At 37.9% G+C, this 23398-nt stretch overlaps 1 protein-coding gene across 2 annotated transcripts in view; it reads right to left on the bottom strand.

Moving 5' to 3' along the window:
- Nucleotides 1-2715: 2715 nt before the first annotated feature.
- The window catches only part of SUN3 (Sad1 and UNC84 domain containing 3), a 46166-nt gene continuing 25483 nt past the window's right edge, over nt 2716-23398 (bottom strand). For both annotated transcript variants that reach the window (XM_025379616.1, XM_025379615.1), the window contains exons 8-11: nt 14921-15036; nt 13337-13504; nt 10917-11009; nt 2716-3016 (exon numbers count right to left, since the gene is read on the bottom strand). In XM_025379616.1, coding sequence (XP_025235401.1) covers nt 2897-3016; nt 10917-11009; nt 13337-13504; nt 14921-15036 — 497 coding nt within the window. In that variant the 3' untranslated portion in view covers nt 2716-2896. The remainder of the gene's footprint in view (nt 3017-10916; nt 11010-13336; nt 13505-14920; nt 15037-23398) is intronic.

Raw genomic sequence — 23398 nt, 5'->3', positions numbered from 1 at the left:
TAATGCCTTAATTGGCAAAATATTCACATGCTTTAAAAACCATGTTTTTTTAAAACATGGTTTAAAAACAAAATAGTATAAATATACAGTAAAACACTTTGGTCCTGCCTATGTGGGGACTTCCTCCTACCCCATTCCTACCTCTCTCATTACATTTCCTCCTGGGAAATATTGCTGATGAATAACATTTTATATATGGCATTTTGCACATGGTTAAGTTTTTCAGTCAAAGGATATATTCATCTTTAATTTTTATAGATAGGCCAAGTTCCCTCCATAAATGTTATACCTATTTGCATTCCTTCCAGCAATATGTGAGAGATCCTGTTTCCCCAAAGCCTTGGAATAAAACATTATCAAACTTTTGGATCTTTCTAATTTCATCAGTGAAACATGGTACAATATAAGTTTTGCCAATTTTCTTAAGTAAATAAGCTTGAATATCTTTCATATGCTTCTCTAGATGATCTGTTCACTGGCCATTTTTCTAATGTGTTATTGATATTACAATTGCTTTCAGGGGACTGTGTATATATTGGAAAGGTTGGTCCTTATAATGTCAATTGTGAATATTTTTTCCATTTTAAGTTTTGTTGGCCATGCAGAGGTTCTTGATTTTTATATAGTAGAATTTTTTTTCTTTTGTGGCTTCTAAATTTTGAGTCATATTTAGAAAGACATTCCTCTATTCAGTGCCATACAGGAATTATCCCAAGTTTCCCTGTTAATATTTTTATGGTTTTATTACCTACTTGTATATATTTTACCATATTGGGAGTTTGTCATGTTATAAAGTGAGAAATATGGATGGAATTTTATTTTCTTAATGACTAGATAATTGTCCCAAGTAATTTGTTTTTTCCCCCATACTCTTTTGAGATGCTACCTTTATCATACACCCAACTTCCACATATATGTAAATGTAGTTTTGGACTTGTTTATCTGTTCCATTGGTCTATCTGTTTGCCAGTATCATACAGTTTTAACTATTGTTTTATACCTATGTCATAGAGCTATTTCTTTTTGTTGATTTTTTTCAGAGATTTTCTGGCTGTCCTTTTGCTAAGTTTATACTTCCATATGAACTTTAGAATCAATTTCATTTAAAACATACCCCCCTTTGGGTTTTTAAAAATATATATGTCTTAATTTTTAAAAAACTTTTTAATTGAAAATATCAAACATTTATAAATCTAGACAGAATAGTATAATGAAGCTCCATGGACTGGCAGCATCCAACTTCAATGATCATTTCATGGCCAATCATGAATTTTCTTATTAATTTCCTCACCTTATGTTATTTTGGAAAAGATCCCACATATACCATTTCAACTTTAAATATTTAAATATGTAAATAAAAAGTTAAGATTTATTTTTAAAGCATCATTGTAGTACCACAATCACACACACCTATAATTTGTTTTTTTCAGACAGGGTCTTGCTCTGCCACCCAGTCAGGAGTGCAGTGATCATGGCTCACTGCAGCCTCAAATTCTTGGGCTCAAGTGATCCTCCCACCTCAGCCTCCCAAGTAGCTGGTACTGCAGGTGTGCACCGCTTAATTTTTTTTATTTTTAATAGAGACAGGGTCTCACTATGTCGCCCAGGCTCATCTTGAACTCCTGGAGTCAAGTGGTTCTTCCACCTTGGCCTCTGAAAGTGCTAAGATTATAGGTGTGAGCCACCATGCCCAGCCCAAATTATTTTTTTTAATAATAATTGTTTAATAGCTTGTAACTGTCCCATAAATGCCATATTTTTCTGGTTTTTAACTGAGATCAAGTTACATTTATAAATTAACTTAAAATTGACATCTTGACAGTTGAGATTTCCCATCGAAGGATATGGCATATAGTATATCTATCTTTCCATTTATTTTATTGAAGTCTTTTTTTTTTTTTTTTTTTTTTTTCCAGACAGGTTGCCCAGGCTGGAGTGTAGTGGCTCAAACACACCTCACTTGAAGCTTCAACCTCCCAGGCTCAAGTGATCCTCCCACCTGTCTCCTGAGTAGCTGCAACATGCAAGACGTCTGGCTAATTTTTAAATTTTTTGTAGGGATGGGGTCTTGCTGTGTTGCCCAGACTGGTCTCAAGATTCCTGGGCTCAAGTGATCCCACACCCTTGACCTCCCAAAGTGCTAAGATTACAGTTGTGAGCCACTATGCCTGGCCTTAAGTCTTCTTTTAGTCATTTACTGCTGTTTGGGATTTCTTCACGTAGATATTTTATTTTCTTCTTTTATTTGATGTTTATTATCTAAAGATGATAATGGATTTTGTAAGTTATACTCTGTAACTGGTTGTTGTTTTTATTTATGAATGATATTGATTTATATGTGGGAATTTTGCATCCACTAACTTACAACAGTTTTTCCTTGTTTGTTATTCTTTTAAAATAGACTCTATTGCATTTCAAGGAATTCATCAAATTATCTGTAAATGGTCATGGTCAGAACTCCTCACTAATTTTTACCTCTAATTTAAAAATTACTGGTTTCCTATCTAATTGCACTGACCAGTGCCTCCAGATCAGCACTAAATGATAGTGGTGATAGTGGACACCCAAGCCTGGTGTAAATAAATGAGTCAGTGAAGGCAAAGATGGTATTATGAGAAAGACTGATGATGAGACAATCTTCTTCTAAATACAAAATGAGTTTTCAATGCTCTGACAACATGGAGCATCCTTAAAGACTAAACTATGGCAAGGATATTTAATTTACTTCCATATTTTTTATTAGTAAAATTCGTTTACTTTTTATAGGCAAGTATGAACCACTTTGAGGTTTTCTTCCCACTCCTAATTCTCAATTCCTATGTGTGCAGTATCATCTAAGAGAATAAGTGTTCTTGAATATTCTGGACATGTGGCATGACCTTCTGCACCAACTCTTCTAGATGTGCTTGCCTGGTGTGCCGTGGACCCTGAATCGATATAAACAAGTATACTTCGGGTGTCCCCAGTTGCTAAAGATGTTAAGTTTCACACATAATAAATATTCAGAAACAGCATGCTGAAAATAAAGAAAAGAAAATCAATGCCTCATAAAGAAATTCGTTTCAAATAATCCCAATGAATACTGATAAAATTTTAAAATTATATACTCTTCTTTTTTTTTGAGACAGGATCTGGCTCTGTCACACAGGCTGGAATGTAGTGGCATGATCACGGCTCGTTGCCACCTCTACCTCCTGGGCTCAAGCCATCCTCACAGCTCAGACTCCTGAGGAGCTGGAACTGCAGGCACATGCCACCACACCTAGCTAATTTATTAATTTTTTGTAGAGACAGGGTTTTGCCATGTTGCCCAGGCTGGTCTTGAACTCCAGGGTTCAAGCAACTTAACTGCCTAGGCCTCCAAAAGTGATGGGATTATAGGCGTGAGCCACCACACCTGGCCTATATACTTTTTTCTTTTCTAGCATAACTATTTTCAAATATCAGTCTAATGAGTGGGAAAATAAGCTACTGGAATAAAGAGCTTATGAAAAGATAAGTAGAGGGAGAGGAGGATAATATGGCAGCCAAGTGACCTCTCTGTTCCACTGTTTCTCCCTTCTACACTCCTTGCTGGCTGTGCTGAGGAGCAGGGGAGAGAGGGCTTGTTGTCTAAAAACCAGATCTATGAAGCCAACTATAAGAACAGATAATATGAGTTCAAATGCATATGAATATATAATCAAATATGAAACTCGACAAATATGCTCATTTCTAACATATATTATTGTTATATCTTTATTTTCTCACTATTTGGCCAAAAAGTGTCATAAAGGAGGGCATGCCCAAGAAGGCTGAATAGGAACAGCTCCAGCCTCCAGCTCCCAGCGTGAGCAACACAGAAGACGGGTGATTTCTGCATTTTCAACTGAGGTACCAGGTTCATCTCACTGGGGCATGTCGGACAGTTGGTGCTGGTCCGCGGATGCAGCCCGACCAGCGAGAGCTGAAGCAGGGTAAGGCATCACCTCACCTGAGAAGCACAAGGGGGAAGGGAATTCCTTTTCCTAGCCAAAGGAAATTGAGACACACAACACCTGGAAAATTGGGTAACTCCCACCCTAATACTGCACTTTACCAAGGGTCTTAGCAAAAGGCACACCAGGAGATTATATCCCACACCTGGCTTGGAGGGTCCCACGCCCACGGAGACTCCCTCATTGCTAGCACAGCAGTCTGAGATCTAACTGCAAGGCGGCAGCGAGGCTAGGGGAGGGGCGCCCACCATTGCTGAAGCTTAAGTGGGTAAACAAAGCTGCTGGGAAGCTCGAATTGGGTGGAGCCCACTGCAGCTCAAGGAGGCCTGCCTGCATCTGTAGACTCCACCCCTGGGGACAGGGCATAGCTAAACAAAAAGCAGCAGAAACCTCGGCAGAGGTAAATGTCCCTGTCTGACAGCTTTGAAGAGAGCAGTGGATCTCCCAGCAAGGAGGCTGAGATCTGAGAATGGACAGACTGCCTCCTCAAGTGGGTCCTAACTGGGAGACATCCCCCACTAGGTGCAGACCAACACCTCACAACTCACGTGGCTGGGTACACCCCTGAGACGAACCTTCCAGAGCAAGAATCAGACAGCAACACTCACTGTTCAGCAATATTCTATCTTCTGCAGCCTCCACTGCTGATACCAAGGCAAACAGGGTCTGGAGTGGACCTCAAGCAAACTCCAACAGACCTGCAGCTGAGGGTCCTGACTGTTAGAAGGAAAACTAACAAACAGAAAGGACACCCACACCAAAACCCCATCAGTACGTCACCATCATCAAAGACCAAAGGCAGATAAAACCACAAAGATGGGGAAAAAGCAGGGCAGAAAAGCTGGAAATTAAAAAAATCAGAGCGCATCTCCCCCTCCAAAGGAATGCAGCTCATCGTCAGCAATGGAACAAAGCTGGATGGAGAATGATTTTGATGAGTTGAGAGAAGAAGGCTTCAGTCGATCAAACTTCTCAGAGCTAAGGGAGGAACTATGTAACCAGCACAAAGAAACTAAAAACCTTGAAAAAAGAATGGATGAATGGCTAACTAGAATAACCAATGTAGAGAAGTCCTTAAAAGAATTGATAGAGATGAAAACCATAACACGAGAACTACGTGACAAATGCACAAGCTTCAGGAACTGACTTGATCAACTGGAAGAAAGAGTATCAGCGATTGAAGATCAAATGAATGAAATGAAGCGAGAAGAGAAGTGTAGAGAAAAAAGAGTAAAAAGAAATGAACAAAGCCTCCAAGAAATATGGGATTATGTGAAAAGACCAAATCTACATCTGATTGGTGTGCCTGAAAGTGACACGGAAAATGGAACCAAGTTGGAAAATACTCTGCAGGATACCATCCAGGAAAACTTCCCCAACCTAGTAAGGCAGGCCAACATTCAAATTTAGGAAATACAAAGAACGCCACAAAGATACTCCTTGAGAAGAGCAACTCCAAGACACATAATTGTCAGATTCACCAAAGTTGAAATGAAGGAAAAAATGTTAAGGGCAGCCAGAGAGAAAGGTCAGGTTACCCATGAAGGGAAGCCCATCAGACTAACAGCAGATCTCTTGGCAGAAACTCTACAAGCCAGAAGAAAGTGGGGGCCAATATTCAACATTCTTAAAGAAAAGAATTTTAAACCCAGAATTTCATATCCAGCCAAACTAAGTTTCATAAGTGAAGGAGAAATAAAATCCTTTACAGACAAGCAAATGCTTAGAGATTTTGTCACCACCAGGCCTGCCCTACAAGAGATCCTGAAGGAAGCACTAAACATGGAAAGGAACAACAGGTACCAGCTATTGCAAAAACATGCCAAAATGTAAAGTCCATCCATGCTGGGAAGAAAATGCATCAACCAACGAGCAAAATAACCAGCTAATATCATAATGACAGGATCAAGTTCACACATAACAATATTAACCCTAAATGTAAATGGACTAAATGGTCCAATAAAAAGACACAGACTGGCAAATTGGATAAAGAGTCAAGACCCATCAGTTTGCTGTATTCAGGAGACCCATTTCACATGCAGAGACACATATAGGCTCAAAATAAAGGGATGGAGGAAGATCTACCAAGCAAATGGAGAACAAAAAAAAAGCAGGGGTTGCAATCCTAGTCTCTGATAAAACAGACTTTAAACCATCAAAGATCAAAAGAGACAAAGAAGGCCATTACATAATGGTAAAGGGATCAATTCATCAGGAAGAGTTAACTATCCTAAATATATATGCACCCAATATAGGAGCACCCAGATTCATAAAGCAAGTCCTTAGAGATTTACAAAGAGACTTAGACTCCCATACAATAATAATGGGAGAGGCCAGGTGTGGTGGCTCACGCCTGTAATCTCAGCACTTTGGGAGGCCGAGGTGGGCAGATCATGAGGTCAGGAGATTGAGACCATCTCAGCTAATACGGTGAAACCCCATCTCTACTAAAAATACAAAAAATTAGCTGGGTGTGGTGGCAGGCACCTGTAGTCCCAGCTACTTGGGAGGCTGAGGCAGGAGAATCACTTGAACTTGGGAGGTGGAGGTTGCAGTGAGCCAAGATCGTGACACTGGCACTCCGGCCTGGTGACAGAGCGAGACTCCATCTCAGAATAATAATAATAATAATAATAATAATAATAATAATAATAATGGGATACTTTAACACCCCATTGTCAACATTAGAGAGATCAATGAGACCGAAAGTTAACAAAGATATCCAGGAATTGAACTCAACTCTGCACCAAGCGGACCTAATAGACATCTACAGAGCTCTCCATCCCAAAGCAACAGAATATACATTCTTCTCAGCACCACATTGCGCTTACTCCAAAATTGACCACATAGTTGGAAGTAAAGCACTCCTCAGCAAATGTAAAAGAACAGAAATTATAGCAAACTGTTTCTCAGACCACAGTGCAATCAAACTAGAACTCAGGACTAAGAAACTCAATCAAAACCGCTCAACTACATGGAAACTGAACAACCTGCTCCTGAATGACTACTGGGTACATAACGAAATGAAGGCAGAAAAAAAGATGTTCTTTGAAACCAATGAGAACAAAGATACAACATACCAGAATCTCTGGGACACATGTAAAGCAGTGTGTAGAGGGAAATTTACAGCACTAAATGCCCACAAGAGAAAGCAGGAAAGATCTAAAATTGACACCCTAACATCACAATTAAAAGAACTAGAGAAGCAAGAGAAAATACATTCAAAAGCTAGCAGAAGGCAAGAAATAATTAAGATCAGAGCAGAACTGAAGGACATAGAGACACAAAAAACCCTCCAAAAAATCAATGAATCCAGGAGCTGGTTTTTTGAAAAGATCAACAAAATTGATAGACCACTAGCAAGACTAATAAAGAAGAAAAGAGAGAAAAATCAAATAGACGCAATAAAAAATGATAAAGGGGATGTCACCACTGACCCCACAGAAATACAAACAACTATCAGAGAATACTATAAACACCTCTGTGCAAATAAACTAGAAAACCTAGAAGAAATGGATAATTTCCTGGACACTTACACTCTCCCAAGACTAAACCAGGAAGAAGTTGAATCTCTGAATAGATCAATAGCAGGCTCTGAAATTGAGGCAATAATTAATAGCCTCCCAACCAAAAAAAGTCCAGGACCAGACGGATTCACAGCCAAATTCTACCAGAGGTACAAGGAGGAGTTGGTACCATTCCTTCTGAAACTATTCCAATCAATAGAAAAAGAGGGAATCCTCCCTAACTCATTTTATGAGGCCAACATCATCCTGATACCAAAGCCTGGCAGAGACACAACAAAAAAAGAGAATTTTAGACCAATATCCCTGATGAACATCGATGCAAAAATCCTCAATAAAATACTGGCAAACTGAATCCAGCAGCACATCAAAAAGTTTTTCCACCATGATCAAGTGGACTTCATCTCTGGGATGCAAGGCTGTTTCAACATATGCAAATCAATAAACATAATCCAGCATATAAACAGAACCAAAGACAAAAACCACATGATTATCTCAATAGATGCAGAAAAGGCCGTTGACAAAATTCAACAGCCCTTCATGCTAGAAACTCTCAATAAATTCGGTATTGACAAAATTCAACAGCCCTTCATGCTAGAAACTCTCAATAAATTCGGTATTGATGGAATGTATCTCAAAATAATAAGAGCTATTTATGACAAACCCACAGCCAATATCATACTGAATGGGCAAAAACTGGAAGCATTCCCTTTGAAAACTGGCACAAGACAGGGATGCCCTCTCTCACCACTCCTATTCAACATAGTGTTGGAAGTTCTGGCTAGGGCAATCAGGCAAGAGAAAGAAATAAAGTGTGTTCGGTTAGGAAAAGAAGAAGTCAAATTGTCCCTGTTTGCAGATGACATGATTGTATATTTAGAAAACCCCATCGTCTCAGCCCAAAATCTCATTAAGCTGATAAGCAACTTCAGCAAAGTCTCAGGATACAAAATTAATGTGCAAAAATCACAAGCATTCTTATACACCAGTAACAGACAAACAGAGAGCCAAATTATGAATGAACTCCCATTCACAATAGCTTCAAAGAGAATAAAATACCTAGGAATCCAACTTACAAGGGAGGTAAAGGACCTCTTCAAGGAGAACTACAAACCACTGCTCAGTGAAATAAAAGAGGATACAAACAAATGGAAGAACATACCATGCTCGTGGATAGGAAGAATCAATATCATGGAAATGGCCATACTGCCCAAGGTAATTTATAGAGTCAGTGCCATTCTCATCAAGCTACCAATGACTTTCTTCACAGAATTGGAAAAAACTGCTTTAAAGTTCATATGGAACTTTAAATGCGGGATTGCCCGCATTGCCAACACAATCCTAAGTCAAAAGAACAAAGCTGGAGGCATCACACTACCTGACTTCAAACTATACTACAAGGCTACAGTAACCAAAACAGCATGGTACTGGTACCAAAACAGAGATATAGACCAATGGAACAGAACAGAGCCCTCAGAAATAATACCACACATCTACAGCTATCTGATCTTTGACAAACCTGACAGAAACAAGAAATGGGGAAAGGATTCCCTATTTAATAAATGGTGCTGGGATAATTGGCTAGCCATAAGTAGAAAGCTGAAACTGGATCCTTACTCCTTATACGAAAATGAATTCAAGATGGATTAGACACTTAAATGTTAGACCTAAAACCATAAAAACCATAGAAGAAAACCTAGATAATACCATTCAGGACATAGGCATGGGCAAGGACTTCATGTCTAAAACACCAAAAGCAATGGCAACAAAAGCCAAAATTGACCAATGGGATCTAATTAAACTAAAGAGCTTCTGCACAGCAAAAGAAACTACCCTCAGAGTGAACAGGCAACCTACAGAATGGGAGAAAATTTTTGCAATCTACTCATCTGACAAAGGACTAATATCCAGAACCTACAAAGAACTCAATCAAATTTACAAGAAAAAAACAACCCCATCAAAAAGTGGGCAAAGGATATGAACAGACCCTTCTCAAAAGAAGACATTCATACAGCCAACAGACACATGAAAAAATGCTCATCATCACTCGCCATCAGAGAAATGCAAATCAAAACCACAATGAGATACCATCTCACACCAGTTAGAATGGCAATCATTAAAAAGTCAGGAAACAACAGGTGCTGGAGAGGATGTGGAGAAATAGGAACACTTTTACACTGTTGGTGGGACTGTAAACTAGTTCAACCATTGTGGAAAACAGTGTGGTGATTCTTCAAGGATCTAGAACTAGAAATACCATTTGACCCAGCCAACCCATTACTGGGGATATACCCAAAGGATTATAAATCATGCTGCTATAAAGACACATGCACAGGTATGTTTATTGTGGCACTATTCACAATAACAAAGACTTGGAATCAACCCAAATGTCCATCAGTGACAGGCTGGATTAAGAAAATGTGGCACATATATACCATGGAATACTATGCAGCCATAAAAAAGGATGAGTTTGTGTCCTTTGTAGGGACATGGATGCAGCTGGAAACCATCATTCTCAGCAAACTATCACAAGAACAGAAAACCCAACACCACATGTTCTCACTCATAAGTGGGAATTGAACAATGAGAACACTTGGACACAGGAAGGGGAACATCACACACTGGCGCCTATGGGAAGGGGAACATCACACACTGGCGCCTATTGTTGGGGGGGTGGGGGGAGAGATAGCATTAGGAGATATACCTAATGTAAATGACGAGTTAATGGGTGCAGCACACCAACATGGCACATGTATACCTATGTAACAAATCTGCACGTTGTGCACATGTACTCTAGGACTTAAAGTATAATAATAAAAAAAAGTGTCATAAAACACTTGGTTTTACATGATATAAAATGTCTTCTACGTCTCTTCAGTTACTCCCTGTTGCTAATTAAAAAAATGAGTATATATTTCATATGCCTTGGCGAGTTTCAGGGGATTTATAAGTTAACAGTTGATATTTTCCCCCATTGGATTAGGAGTTTTACTTGTATTATCTGATATTAAATCTTTATCCACTCTTCCTTTGAGCTTCTCTCTGCCTCTGTCCACTTCATATTGTACCATCATCCTCCTCCCCTATACTCAAGCAAGGCGAGGTAGTAACTATTACACTTAATAATATTCAGGGAATGGAATAGTTGAGAAAGAACCGAGAAATTAAATATATATATTATAAAAAGTGATAGCAGGTGAGGAAGAATTTGACTTAGAAACTGGTTTTGCATTTGTCTGTCTTTTGCATTAAAATCCTTGTAAGCACTTGGAGCTAAGAAATGAAGTTCAGATAAGCCGTGTGTAACTCATGCTTTTGTCATAATTATTTTCATACGTCACTTTACAGGAAGCAATCCCAACAAATTTCTTCCAGTGATAGAGCTACTTATATCATTTCCCAGGGCACACATTACCTGGAGTTCAAATGTTTGAACGGTGGTTCCTGTTTTGTTATATATAAACTGACCTAGGAAAATTTCTTCTCCTTCACATTTTTTTGTGATGCCCTATAAAGAAAGCAACAGATATAGAGATTGTAATGAATGGATACAGTTGTGTTTTCAGAAAGAAGAAATAATTCACCAGATATCTCTGATGTCCTCCGGGGCACAGTGCTGTGATCATGCCAGTACTAATCTATGCACCCAGAGGGCATTTAACAAGGGACCAGTGAGGCCAAAGGCTGATCACGGGACTGACTAGAAGGACAGAGGATGGATGGACACATAGATAGATAGATAGATAGATAGATAGATAGATAGATAGATAGATAGATAGATAGATAGATAGATAGATAGATAGATAGAAGACAGATGAAAGATGATTGATAGATAAACAACTGATAGATGAAAGACAGATACATACATGTAGAGAAAATCCCAGCATTAACTCTGGTCTGATAACTGTATTTGCAATAAGCATACTTTGAATAAAATAAAAATGGGTCCCCATATTGAACTGATGTTTTCCAAAATGAGATAAACATAGGCCAATTGCTAGATTTTGATCACGCAAATAATTTCCTCTAAAAAGTAAGGTTTTGTTGACTGATAAAAACACTGATTTTTTCTTTGTATGCAATTTCTTTTGTGCTTTTTGTTCTTCCTCTCAACCCTTCAAATTGAAGATTTGTGAGAGGAGAATGCACTGCTGCAAACTAATTCATTACGTGAATCTGAAGTTTATTGTTAGGTTCCTTAAATTGTAGTAACACAGCAAAATAAAGAGTACATTCGTTAAATCATTTTATAATAAAAATATTAATATCAAACTATAACTTTTTATTAAAAGAGTTGGATACATCATGGTTACATAATGTACTGACAATTATATATGTATATATGACTCAAGCCTCATATATTCTCTTTAGCTTGAGAGGAGTGCTAGTTTTATTTTTACCTTCTTTATCACCTCCTTTTTTTTTTTTTTTTTTAAGAAACAGATCTGATGGAATACTATGCAGCCATAAAAAAGAACAAGATCATGTCCTTTGCAGGGACATGGATGGAGCTGGAGGCCATTATCCATAGCAAACTAACACAGGAACAGAAAAACAAATACCTATGTTCTCACTTATAAGTGGGAGCTAAATAATGAGAACACATGAACACAAAGGGGAACAATAGCCACTGAGATCTACTTGAGGGTGGGGGGGTGGGAGGAGGGAGAGGAGCAGAGAAATACCTGTTGGGTATTACTACTTACTGTCTATATAACAAACCTGAACATATATCCCTGAACCTAACATAAAAGTTAAAAGAAAAACAAACAAACAAACAAAAAAAACGGGGTCTGGCCATGGTGCCCAGGCTGGCCTCGAATTCCCGGGCTCAGGTGATCCTCCTGCTTTAGCCTTTTAAGGAGGTGGGATCACAGGAGCAGCTACTGCACCCAGCCCTTTTATCACCTTGTTTTGATTTTACTTGTTTCATAAATTCTCTAATGTAGAAGAAAATAATGTCATATATCCATACAATGACATGTTATTCAGCAATAAAAAATAAATGAAATATTGAGACATACTATATCATAAATGAACCTTGAAAACAGTATGCTAAGTTAAGCCATTTGCAAAAGATCACACATTATAAATGATTCAATTTATATGAAATGCATAGAATGGTAAATTTATTGAGACAAAGTAGATTAGTGGTTGCCAGGGGTTGGAGGAGTACACGAGGGGAATAGGAGGTGACGGCTAAGGGGTATGGGGTTTCCTTTTAGGGTAAGAAAAATGTTCTAAAATTGATTATGGTAATGGATACACAACTCTGTGAATATACTAAAAGCCACTGAAGGGTGTACTTTAAGTGAGTGAATTAATTGTTATGGGAATTATATATCCAGAAACATGTTTTGTTTTTTAAATCAAGACATAAACATGTTGGGAGGATGGAAGTGCCATGGAAAAGAGCTACTCTTCACTTTCCATGAGAGGATGTTATAACCAAAACTGAAAAATCAAGAAGTAATGGTAAAAGCCAACATGGAGGCAAGTACCCAAATAAACATCTAAAATTGTTGCAAGTAGAAGCTCTGGAATAATGAGAATTGGAGATGTGGAGAAGTGGGACAAGGAATAACTATTTCTTTACAAACTTTATGGAAATACTTGATTTTTACATGTACATGTATAACTTTGATAAAAGTAAAAAAAAGTTGAATAATATAAATCATTTGGTCCAGCTCTCTCTCTTTGTAGGTGAGAAAGCGAAAGTCCAGGAAATAAGTGACACAACTAGTTATCTGTCCTAGTTCAGAGGACAGCCCCTAATTCCCAGCCAACCACCTTCTATCAGGCCAATCTGAATGACAAATTTAGATGGCTTCTTACATAGACAGAAAATTCCTTGGGTGCACTGGAGATGTTTCCTGAGGGAGACACCTTCTCTGAGATGTGCTCCATGGTAACAGCAGTAGGTATGATCTTTGTAGCAAGCTTGATTAGGGTATGACCCTGGGAACCTGCAAAAGCCCAGCAATTTCCAGGGTAGACATCCGGCTGGAAAGAAAACACTGAATTAATCTCTTAACTAGTTATGTGAATCCATTCACATAATACTGATCAGCTAATCACTATTGACTGCAGATCTCTCTTATGCCTATAAAATAGGAAAACTCCCAAGACACCTCTAGTGTGGTTGCTCTTCCAGAGCACTGTATGCTCATATCAATCAGAGTCCTTTATCATATGAGCATGTTTTCTTTCATTGCTCTAACTAGACTGTAACCTGTTATAAGGCAGCTAGAGGGCATGAGTGGGGTGCTGGTAAGGCTAGTGATGGTGGTAGTGAGGATGATGGTGGTGACCACTGTGGTGATCATTGTGGTGATGATGGTGGTAATAATGGTGGCAGTGGAGGTGATGATGGTGGTAGTGGTAATGGTGATGGCAGTGGTGGTCATGGCAATGGTGGTGGTGGTAGAGGTAATGGTGATGGTAGTAATGGTAGTGGTGGTGATAGTGATAGTGATAATTGAAGTAGTAGTGGTGGAGGTGGTGATAAAGGTAGTGGTAGTGGTGGCAGTGATGGTGGTGGTGGTGGTGGCGACAGTGACATTGGTGGTGGTGATGATGATGGACATGGGGGTGGTGATAAAGAAAGATGGTGATGGAGGTGGCGGTGGTGGTGGCAGTGATGGTGGCTGTGGTGGCAGTGATGGTGATGGTGGTGGTGGTGATGGTGATGGACATGGAGGCTGTGATGAAGAAAGATGGTGGTGGTGGTGACGAAGATAAGGGTGTTGATGGAGATGGGAGTGGTGGTGGTGATTATGGTGATAGAGAAGAAAAATGAGGTCTACTACTTTGTAGATATAAACTACAGACTGGAATAAGATCAATGGGTTTTACCCCTGAAAGTTCTAAATTTGCGACTAACTTCAGGTATATGGATCAAAGTTGAGAGGTGCTCTGCTGTCTGTTGATGGCTATTGCCTTTAGAATGTAACTGAAAAGTTTGGTGGGGATCTTACTTGGAGATTTTTCCTGTTATAATTAGACTTAAGAACATGTGGTCTGAATAGCACTTAACACAGTACAGTACTGGCACTTAGCAGACAAGTACTTTCAACAAATGTTCGTTGAATGACTGAAGTTTTCAATGGAAAAATATGGTCACAGAATCAACTTACAGAAAAGACATGGAATGTATATGTTTTATTTGAGAATAAAATAATCTAGTTTACTAATCTTAAAATGATAAATAAGTAAATAATTAATCATAGTTTACTAACCATAAAATAAGACATAATTCATGCAGTGTACTGACTATAAAAAATGTAATGAGATGATTTCAGGTTTTGTAACAAGTTCGGACACTCTTATATTGCCTCTATTTTAAAATTAACATTTTCATGATAAATAATAAGAACAAAATTCTAAAATAGAAATAAGTGATTCTTAATTTAGCTTTACCTGAAGAATAATATCTGGAGGCATTTCATGATTTAGGAAACTTATCCCATGCCAGTACAATTTTGCTTTATTATTTTTGTAACTTTCTGAGGTCCCAGCTTCAATGATGGAGGCTCCTAAAATTATAAAATAAGTTTTAAAATAAAGAAACAACATACACCATTCAAAACACATCATTTGAATTTTAACAGTGTCTCTAGAAAATTATTACTGGGCAAATTATAAGTGAGGTAAAATTCATACTTAGGAATTGATAGGAAAAGTATGACAGTTTTCACTACCACTGAAATTTTGTCATTTTGAAGAAAACAAGTTTTCTCTGTTTAGTTTCACAAAATGTAAGATAAAAATTGAATTTTGAGGCAAGTAAAGTAGAGATGAGAACATTATATGGATTCTGTATCACCTAAAACGTATATAGATCTCTATATTTCAACAGCTCATGCGATAAATGAGACTTCCTGTCATCCCCATTCACTCAATAACAAAAAAAGCAGAAAACCAACAATGCTCCAAATGTCCTTCAAGTTACATTTGCAGCAATTATGCAGATTCATTGAACTCAATTTTAATCAAATAAATATGAAATATACTCATCAAACATTATCCCTTCAGGTTACTTCATTTTAGAAGCAAAATGTATTTTATACATAAGAAATAAAGAAAATGCAAATGGCTTTTTCAAATTGCATTTGCATAACACACCACAACACTAAAAATACATGTGCCTCATCAAATTTTTTTTTTTTTTTTTTTTTTTTTTTTTTTTTTTGAGACCGGGTCTCACTCTGTTGCCAGGCTGGAGTGCAGTGGCGCAATCTTGGCTTACTGCAACCTCCGCCTCCCGGGTTCAAGTGATTCTCCCGCCTCAGCTTCCCAAGCAGCTGAGGCTACAGGCGCCCACCACCACACCGGCTAAGTTTTTGTATTTTTAGTAGAGACGGGGTTTCACCATATTGGCCAGGATAGTCTCCATCTCTTGACCTAGTGATCCACCCACCTCGGCCTCCCAAAGTGTTGGGATTACAGGCATGAGCCACTGCACCCAGCTGATTATCCATACTTTTTCTAAGATGACACACTTTTTGAAATAGTAAATGAGTTCCTAGAGTTGCCAGATTTGGCAAATAAAAATACAAGATGGCCATTTAAATTTGAATTTCAGGTAAACAAAGAATAAGTTTTTAGTTGTAGTCATACAACTTTGGGATATATACATACAATATTTGGGATATATTTATACTAAAAGATTATTTACTATTTGTCTGAAATTTAAATGTAACTGGGCTCCCTTCATTTTATCTGGAAACCCTATGTGTACTTCGTTTTTGAAGGCTGATACTGACTGCCCACTCACTATTCCTACTCGACCAAGTGGCTGGACAGAATCTACACTTTCACCTGCTAATGTGAGGACACCCCATCCCCATAATCCTTTCCAGAAAAAAATTAAAATTTTAGTGTTGTGGAATTTTGAAAATAATTCATATTTATTCATTTTCTCATTTATTAAAAAATTTAAGTCAGCTTTATTAAGATATAATTCACATCCTAAACAATTCACTCATTCACAGTGTGTGACTCAGGGTTTTGTATTATATTCTTAGAGTGGCGCAGCCACCACAATCAATTTTAGATCATTTAGTCAGCCCCAAAAGGAACCCATAGCAGTTAGCTGTCATTTCCCATTTCCCCCAACATCCCTCCCCAAGCCTTGGCAATTATTAATCTATTTTCTGTCCCTGTATGTTTACCTATTCTGGACATTTCTTTTGCTGCTCCCTTGTAGTCAGTCACAGTATGTAGCCTTTTCACTAACGCTACTTTCATTTAGCCAATGCGTTTGAGGTTTATGAATGCTGTAATGAGTATCAGAAGTTCATTCCTTTTATTGACTGCAGGTTAATATTCCGTTGTATGAATGCATCTGTTATTCTTTGTTGATGGACATGGGGTTATTCTCAATTTTGGTGATTATGAATACAGTTGCTATAGATATTCTTGGCAAGTTTTGATGTGAACATGTTTCAATTTATCTTAGATAAATATGTAGAAGTGGGATTGCTGGGTCAATAAGATGTTATATTGAACTTCATAAGAAATTGTCAGACTTTGCCAGAGTGGCTGTGCCAGGTTACATTCTCACCCACAGTGTATGAGAGGTCCATTTGGTTCATGCTGTTGCCAGCACTTAGTATGGTCAGTTTTGTTCTGTTTGGCATTCTAATAGGTGTGTAATGATATAACATTGAGATTTTAATTGACATTTCACTAATGAATAATAATGTGAGGCATTTTTTCATATACTTTTTTGATATGCATGTATCTTCTTTAATGAAGTGTCTTCTAAATCTTTTGCCTATTTTGTATCGGGTTGTCTGTTTGCTTAATTGAGGCTTGACAGTTTTCTATAAATTCTGGATTCAAGAATGTGTGTGGTTTCCAAATATTCTCCCCCAGCCTGTAACTTGTCTTTTCCTTCTCGTAACTGTTTTTTGGCAGAGCAGAAATTAATTTTGATGAACCCTGTATTATCCATTATTTTCCTTTTACAATCATAGTTTTTGATGTTGTGTTTAAGAAAAGTTTTTCTAACTCTAAAAAATTTCTCTTATTTTTTTCCTAGCTTTAAGTTTTATATTTAAGACTGTGACCCATTTGGGGTTAATTTTTACAAATTGTGGGTTTGGGGCCAAGGCATTTTTTTTTTTTTTTTTTTTTTGCATATGAATGTCCACCTGTTCCAGCACCACTGACTTGCCTTTTTTCCGTTTTTCAAAAATCTATTCACCACAGGTGTGAACTACTTCTAGACTTTTTGTATTGTTCCATTGATTTCACGAGTACCACATGCTCTTGATTACTGTAAACTTATAGTAAGCCTTAAAATCAGGTAGTGTGAGTTCTCCAACTTTGTCCCTTTTTTTCCCAAAACAAATTTGGCTCTTCTAGTTCCTTCACCATTCCACATACATTTTGAAAACAGGTTGTCAATTTCTACAAATAATCCTGCTGGGATTTTGATTAGGATTGTATTGAATCCATAGAAAAGCTGGACAGTATTGTCATCTTAATGGTATTGAGTCTTCAAATCCATAAACATGGTATACCTGTCCATTTATTTAAATCTTTGTTTATTTCTTTCATTATTATTTTTTAGTTTTTAGCTCTCAGTTCCCACATTTTATTACCCTTATACCTAAGTATTTTATGTTTTTTACTGCATGTATGAATAGTGCTGCTTTTAAATATTTTCTAATTTTCTATTGTTAGCATATAGAAATTGTGTATATACCCTTGAACTTGTAAACCTCACTTATTCTAGTAGATTTTTTTTGGTGGTTTTTCTACATAAGCAATCATGTTGTCTCTGAATAGAACCATTTTTATTTCTTCCTTTCTAATTTGCATGCCTTTTCCCCCACCCTCTGCCTTTCTTACTCTCTCTCTCTCTCCCAGTTTTTCTTCAGTTCCTTTTCCTGCCTTTTTCTAATATTAGTTGAAATTTTTAATTTTTAAAAATTATTTTATTTTTTTGAAACTGAGTCTCGCTCTGGGGCCCAGGCTGGAGTGCAATGACACAATCTCGGCTCACTGCAATCTCTGCCTCGCCTTGCGGGTTCAAGCGATTCTCCTGCCTCAGCCTCCTGAGTAGCTGGGATTACAGGCGTGTGTCACCGCACCTGGCTTTTTGTAGTTTTAGTAGAGACAGGGTTTCACCATGTTGGCCAGGCTGGTCTCGAACTCCTGACCTCAAATGATCTGCCCATCTTGGCCTCCCAAAGTGCCAGGATTATAGGCGTGAGCTACTGTGCCTGGCCTCCATTTTGATTTCTCTATTAGCATTTGGATATCTCTGTGTTTTAAAGTAATTATTCTCATGATTACAACGCACATACCTAGCAGCTCCTGGTTTATTTAAGAGTTAACTTTTTATCATTCATGTAAAATCTTTACATTTATAGATCCCCTTTAAATCTCACCCACTGACTTTTCCTTTATGGTTGTCATAGTATTAAATCTACATATATTAGCCCTCCACCCCCAGATAATGCCATACATTTTTTCCTTTCAACAGCCATACATATTTTGAAGTACTTAAAGAAAGAAAATTACCTCATCTCTTGTTGTTGTTGTTTTGAGATGGAGTTTCACTCTCGTCACCCAGGCTGGAGAGCAGTGGTGTGATCTAGGCTCACCGCAACCTCCGCCTCCTGGGTTGAAGCTATTCTCCTGCCTCAGCCTCTGGAGTAGCTGGAATTACAGGCATGCGCCACCACTCCTGGCTAATTTTTCTATTTTTAGTAGAGACAGGATTTCACCACGTTGGCCTGGCTAGTCTGGAACTCCTGACCTCAGGTGATCCACCCGCCTCAGCCTCCCAAAGTGCTGGGATTACAAGGTATGAGCTACCGTGCCGGGCCACCTCATCTTTACTCACAGATGAGGCTGTTGCTCCTTCTTCATTCTTTAAGTCCCAAGTTTCTTTTTGGTGTCATTTCTATTGAGCTGAAGAACTTTCTTTAGCGGATTCATTGGCAGAGAATTTTCTTAGTTTTCCTTCATCTAAGAGTGTCTTCATTTTGCCTTCATTTCCTGAAAGATATTTTCACTGGATCTGCAATTCTGCATTACTAGATCCTTTCCTTCAGCACTTTAAACATGTAGTTTCCTTCTCTTCTGGTCTCTTTAACTTCTGGTAAGAAATCTGTAATAATGCGTAGTTTTTTTTTTAAAGCTTCTTTCAAATATTTTTCTTCATCTTTGATTTTGAGCAATTTAACTATGATGTGTCTGGATGTCATTTTCCTTGAATTTATCTTGTTTCTGATTTGCCATGCTTTTTGAATCTGTAAATTTATTTATTTATTTTTAAATCGAGTTTGAGATGTTTTTGGTTATTACTTCTTTAGATTATTGTCCTACATTGGTCTCCTCTTCATATCCCTCTGAGACTTTAAGGATAAGAATATTATACCTTTTTATAGTGTCCTATACATTTCTGAAGTTCTGTTTGCATTTTTTTCAAACACTTCTTTCATTCTTTGAATTGCATAATTTCTTTTGATCTATGTTCAACTTCACTACTTCTTTCTTTTTAATTTTTAAGTTTGGGGTACATGTGCAGGTTTGTTACATAGAAAACTTGTGTCGTGGGGATTTGTTGTACAGATTATTTTGTCACCCAGGTGTTAAGCCTAGTATCCATTAGTTATTTTTCCTGATCTTCTCCCTTCTCTCACCCTCCATCCTCCAGTAGGCCCCAGTGTGTGTTGTTGCCCTCTATGTGTTTATGTGTTCTCATCGTTTAGCTCCCACTTATAAGTGAGAACATGTGTTTTTGGTTTTCTATTCCTGTGTTCGTTTGCTAAGGATAATGGCCTCCAACTCCATCCGTGTCCCTGCAAAGGACATGATCTTGTTCTTTTTTATGGTTGCATAGTATTCTATAGTGTCTATGTACAACATTTTCTTTATCCAGTCTATCATCGATGGGCATTTAGGTTGGTTCCATGTCTTTTCTATTGTGAATAGTGCTACGGTGAACACTTGCATGCATATACCTTTATAAAAGAACAATTTACATTCCTCTGGATATCCTAGTAATGAGTTTGATGGTTCGAATGGTATTTTTGTCTTTAGGTATTTGAGGAATCACCACACTGTCTTTTGCAGTGGTTGAAATAATTTACACTCCCACCAACAGTGTATAACCATTCCTTTTTCTCCACAACCTTGCCAGTATCTGTTAGTTTTTAACTTTTGATAATAGCCATTCTGACTGGTGTGAGATGTTATCTCATCGTGGTTTGGATTTGCATTTCTCTTATGATCAGTGATGTTGAGATTTTTTTCAAATGATTTTTGGCCATATGCGGGTCTTCTTCTGAAAAGTGTCTGTTCATGTCCTTTGCCCACTTTTTAATGGGGTTGTTTTGTTTTCTTGTAAATTTGTGCAAGTTCCTTATAAATGCTGGATATTAGACCATTGTTGGATATAGAGTTTGCAAAAATTTCCTTCCATTCTGTGGGTTGTCTGTTTACTCTGCTGATAGTTTCTTTTTCTGTGCAGAGCTCTTTAGTTTAATTAAACCCCATTTGCCAATTCTTACTTTTGTTGCAATTGCTTTTGATGTCTTTGTAATGATATCTTTGCCTATGCCTATGTCCTGAATGGTACATACAACTTTCAGGCTGAGACTATGGGGTTTTTTAGATATAGGATTATGTTGTCTGCAAACAGGTATAGTTTGACTTCCTCTCTTCCTATTTGGATGTGCTTTATTTATTTCTCTTCCCTAATTACCCTGGCCAGGACTTCTAATACTGCATTGAACAGGAGTGACTTCATAGGCTAGGTTGTCTTCCTGGGTTTTTTATTTATTTATTTATTTTTTGTAGTTTTGGCTTTTACATTTAAGTCTATGTTCCATTTTGAGTTTTTTTTATATTTGATATATGGAAGGGGTCCAATTTCAGTCTTCTGCATATGGCTAGCCAGTTATTCCAGTACCATTTATTGAATAGGAATACTTTCTGCAATGTTTGTTTCTGTCAGATTGGTAGAAGATTAGATAGTTGTGTGTGGCCTTATTTCTGGGTTCTCTATTCTGTTCCATTGGTATATGTGTCTGTTTTTGTGCCAGTACCATACTGTTTTGGTTACTGTAGCTCTGTAGTATAGTTTTAAGTTGGGTAATGTGATGCCTCCAGCTTTGTTCTTTTTGCTTAGGATTGCCCTTGCTATTTTTGGTTTCATATGAATTTTAAAATAGTTTTATCTAGTTATGTGAAGAATGTCAATGGTAGTTTAATAAGTATAGCATTGAATCTATAAATTGCTTTCAGCAGTATGGCCATTTTAATGATATTGATTCTTTCTATCCATGAGCATGAGATGTTTTTCCATTTGTTTGTATCATCTCTGATTTCGTTAAGCAATGGTTTGTAGTTCTCTTTGTAGAGATCTTTCACCTCCAAAATTATCTGTATTCCTAGGTATTTTATTCTTTTTATGGCAATTGTGAATGGGAGTTCGTTACTGATTTGGCTCTTGGCTTGACTTTTGTTGGTGTATAGGAATGCTAGTGATTTTTGCACATTGATTTTGTATCCTGGAACTTGGCTGAAGTTGTTTATCAACTTAAGAAGCTTTCAGGCTGAGACTATGGGGATTATGTTGTCTGCAAACAGGGATAGTTTGACTTCCTCTCTTCCTATTTGGATGCCCTATATTTCTTTCTCTTGCCTGATTACCTTGGCCAGGACTTCTAATACTGTGTTAAATAGGAGTGACTTCACTACTTTTTTTCTCTATTTTTGTTTTTCTATTATTAAGCATATATAGTCAATTTTTATTTTAGATATTGTATTTTTCAGTTCTAAAATTCCATGTGGTTCTTTTTATTCTCTTGGCTGAGAACAGGTATCTTTTCATTCATTTCAAGTGTACTTACTTTTACCTCATAAAGCATAATTATGCTAGCTGCTTCAAGCTTTGTGTGACAATTCGAACATCTGTGTCATGATGAGGTTGGCATCTGTTGTCTTTTCCCTTGGTAGTTGGTCTTATTTCCCTAGGAGTCTGCATGCCAAGTAATTGTGATTTGTACCCTAGACATATTGAATATTATATCGTAAGACTCTGAGTCCCATAACAATCCACTAGGGAATGCTTTCATTTGCTTCATCAATCAGCCTAGAAATGTGAGTCCTCCCTCCTTTTATGGGTGGTGGTTCCAATCTCAATTCAGTCCTCAAAACCTTTGCTACAGGCCTGTCATGTCCATGTACCACTCAGGGGTTAGTCCAAGACTTGAGCCATAGTTTACATCACTGCCAAATGCTCAAAGCCTCCACTTTGCTGCTTTGGGTCTGTTCCCATGAATGGGCACCTGAGAGGTGAGGCCAGAAGCTGGCCACAGACAGGGGAGCAGGCGTCTTCTTTGCAGCTTTGCCTTCGCAGGCTTTCTCCCCACACTCTCCGGACCACAGGACTACTTTATTCTGCATCTTTGGCTAGAAAAATGGGGCCTCTCTCAGTTTTAGCTGCCCAACTTGCTGCCACGTTTGCAACTCTGTAATTGCTGCCTGCCTCAGCCTACGCTGCAAGAGAAAAGAAAAGAAAAAAGGAAACTCCCACAGGCTCACAACTACAGTTTTTGGTTCCCCTCTTCCAACTGCCTGCTTTGTTTACTTTTCAGCCCACTCAGGTAGTTGCTTTTTGAATTTTGTCCAGATTTTTTTTTCATTGTAATCAGGTGGAAGGGACTTAACAGGCTTTCTCCATCTTGGCCAAAGCCAAAGCAGAACTGACATTTGTTTCCACATCTATGGTTCCAGAGAAGCCCGATTATCTCCTTCTTTTCCTCACTCTTCATGCGCTACTTGTGCACCTACATTCGTCATCACAGGCTTTTCAAAATGGAAGTTGTAATTACATCAATTGATGTAAATACATCAATACAAAGAAGAAAG

The sequence above is a fragment of the Theropithecus gelada genome, chromosome 3, assembly GCF_003255815.1.
Source record: "Theropithecus gelada isolate Dixy chromosome 3, Tgel_1.0, whole genome shotgun sequence".
NCBI lineage: Eukaryota > Metazoa > Chordata > Mammalia > Primates > Cercopithecidae > Theropithecus > Theropithecus gelada.
Note: the sequence above shows the minus strand (reverse complement) of the source record. Positions and strands in the feature narration are given on the sequence as shown.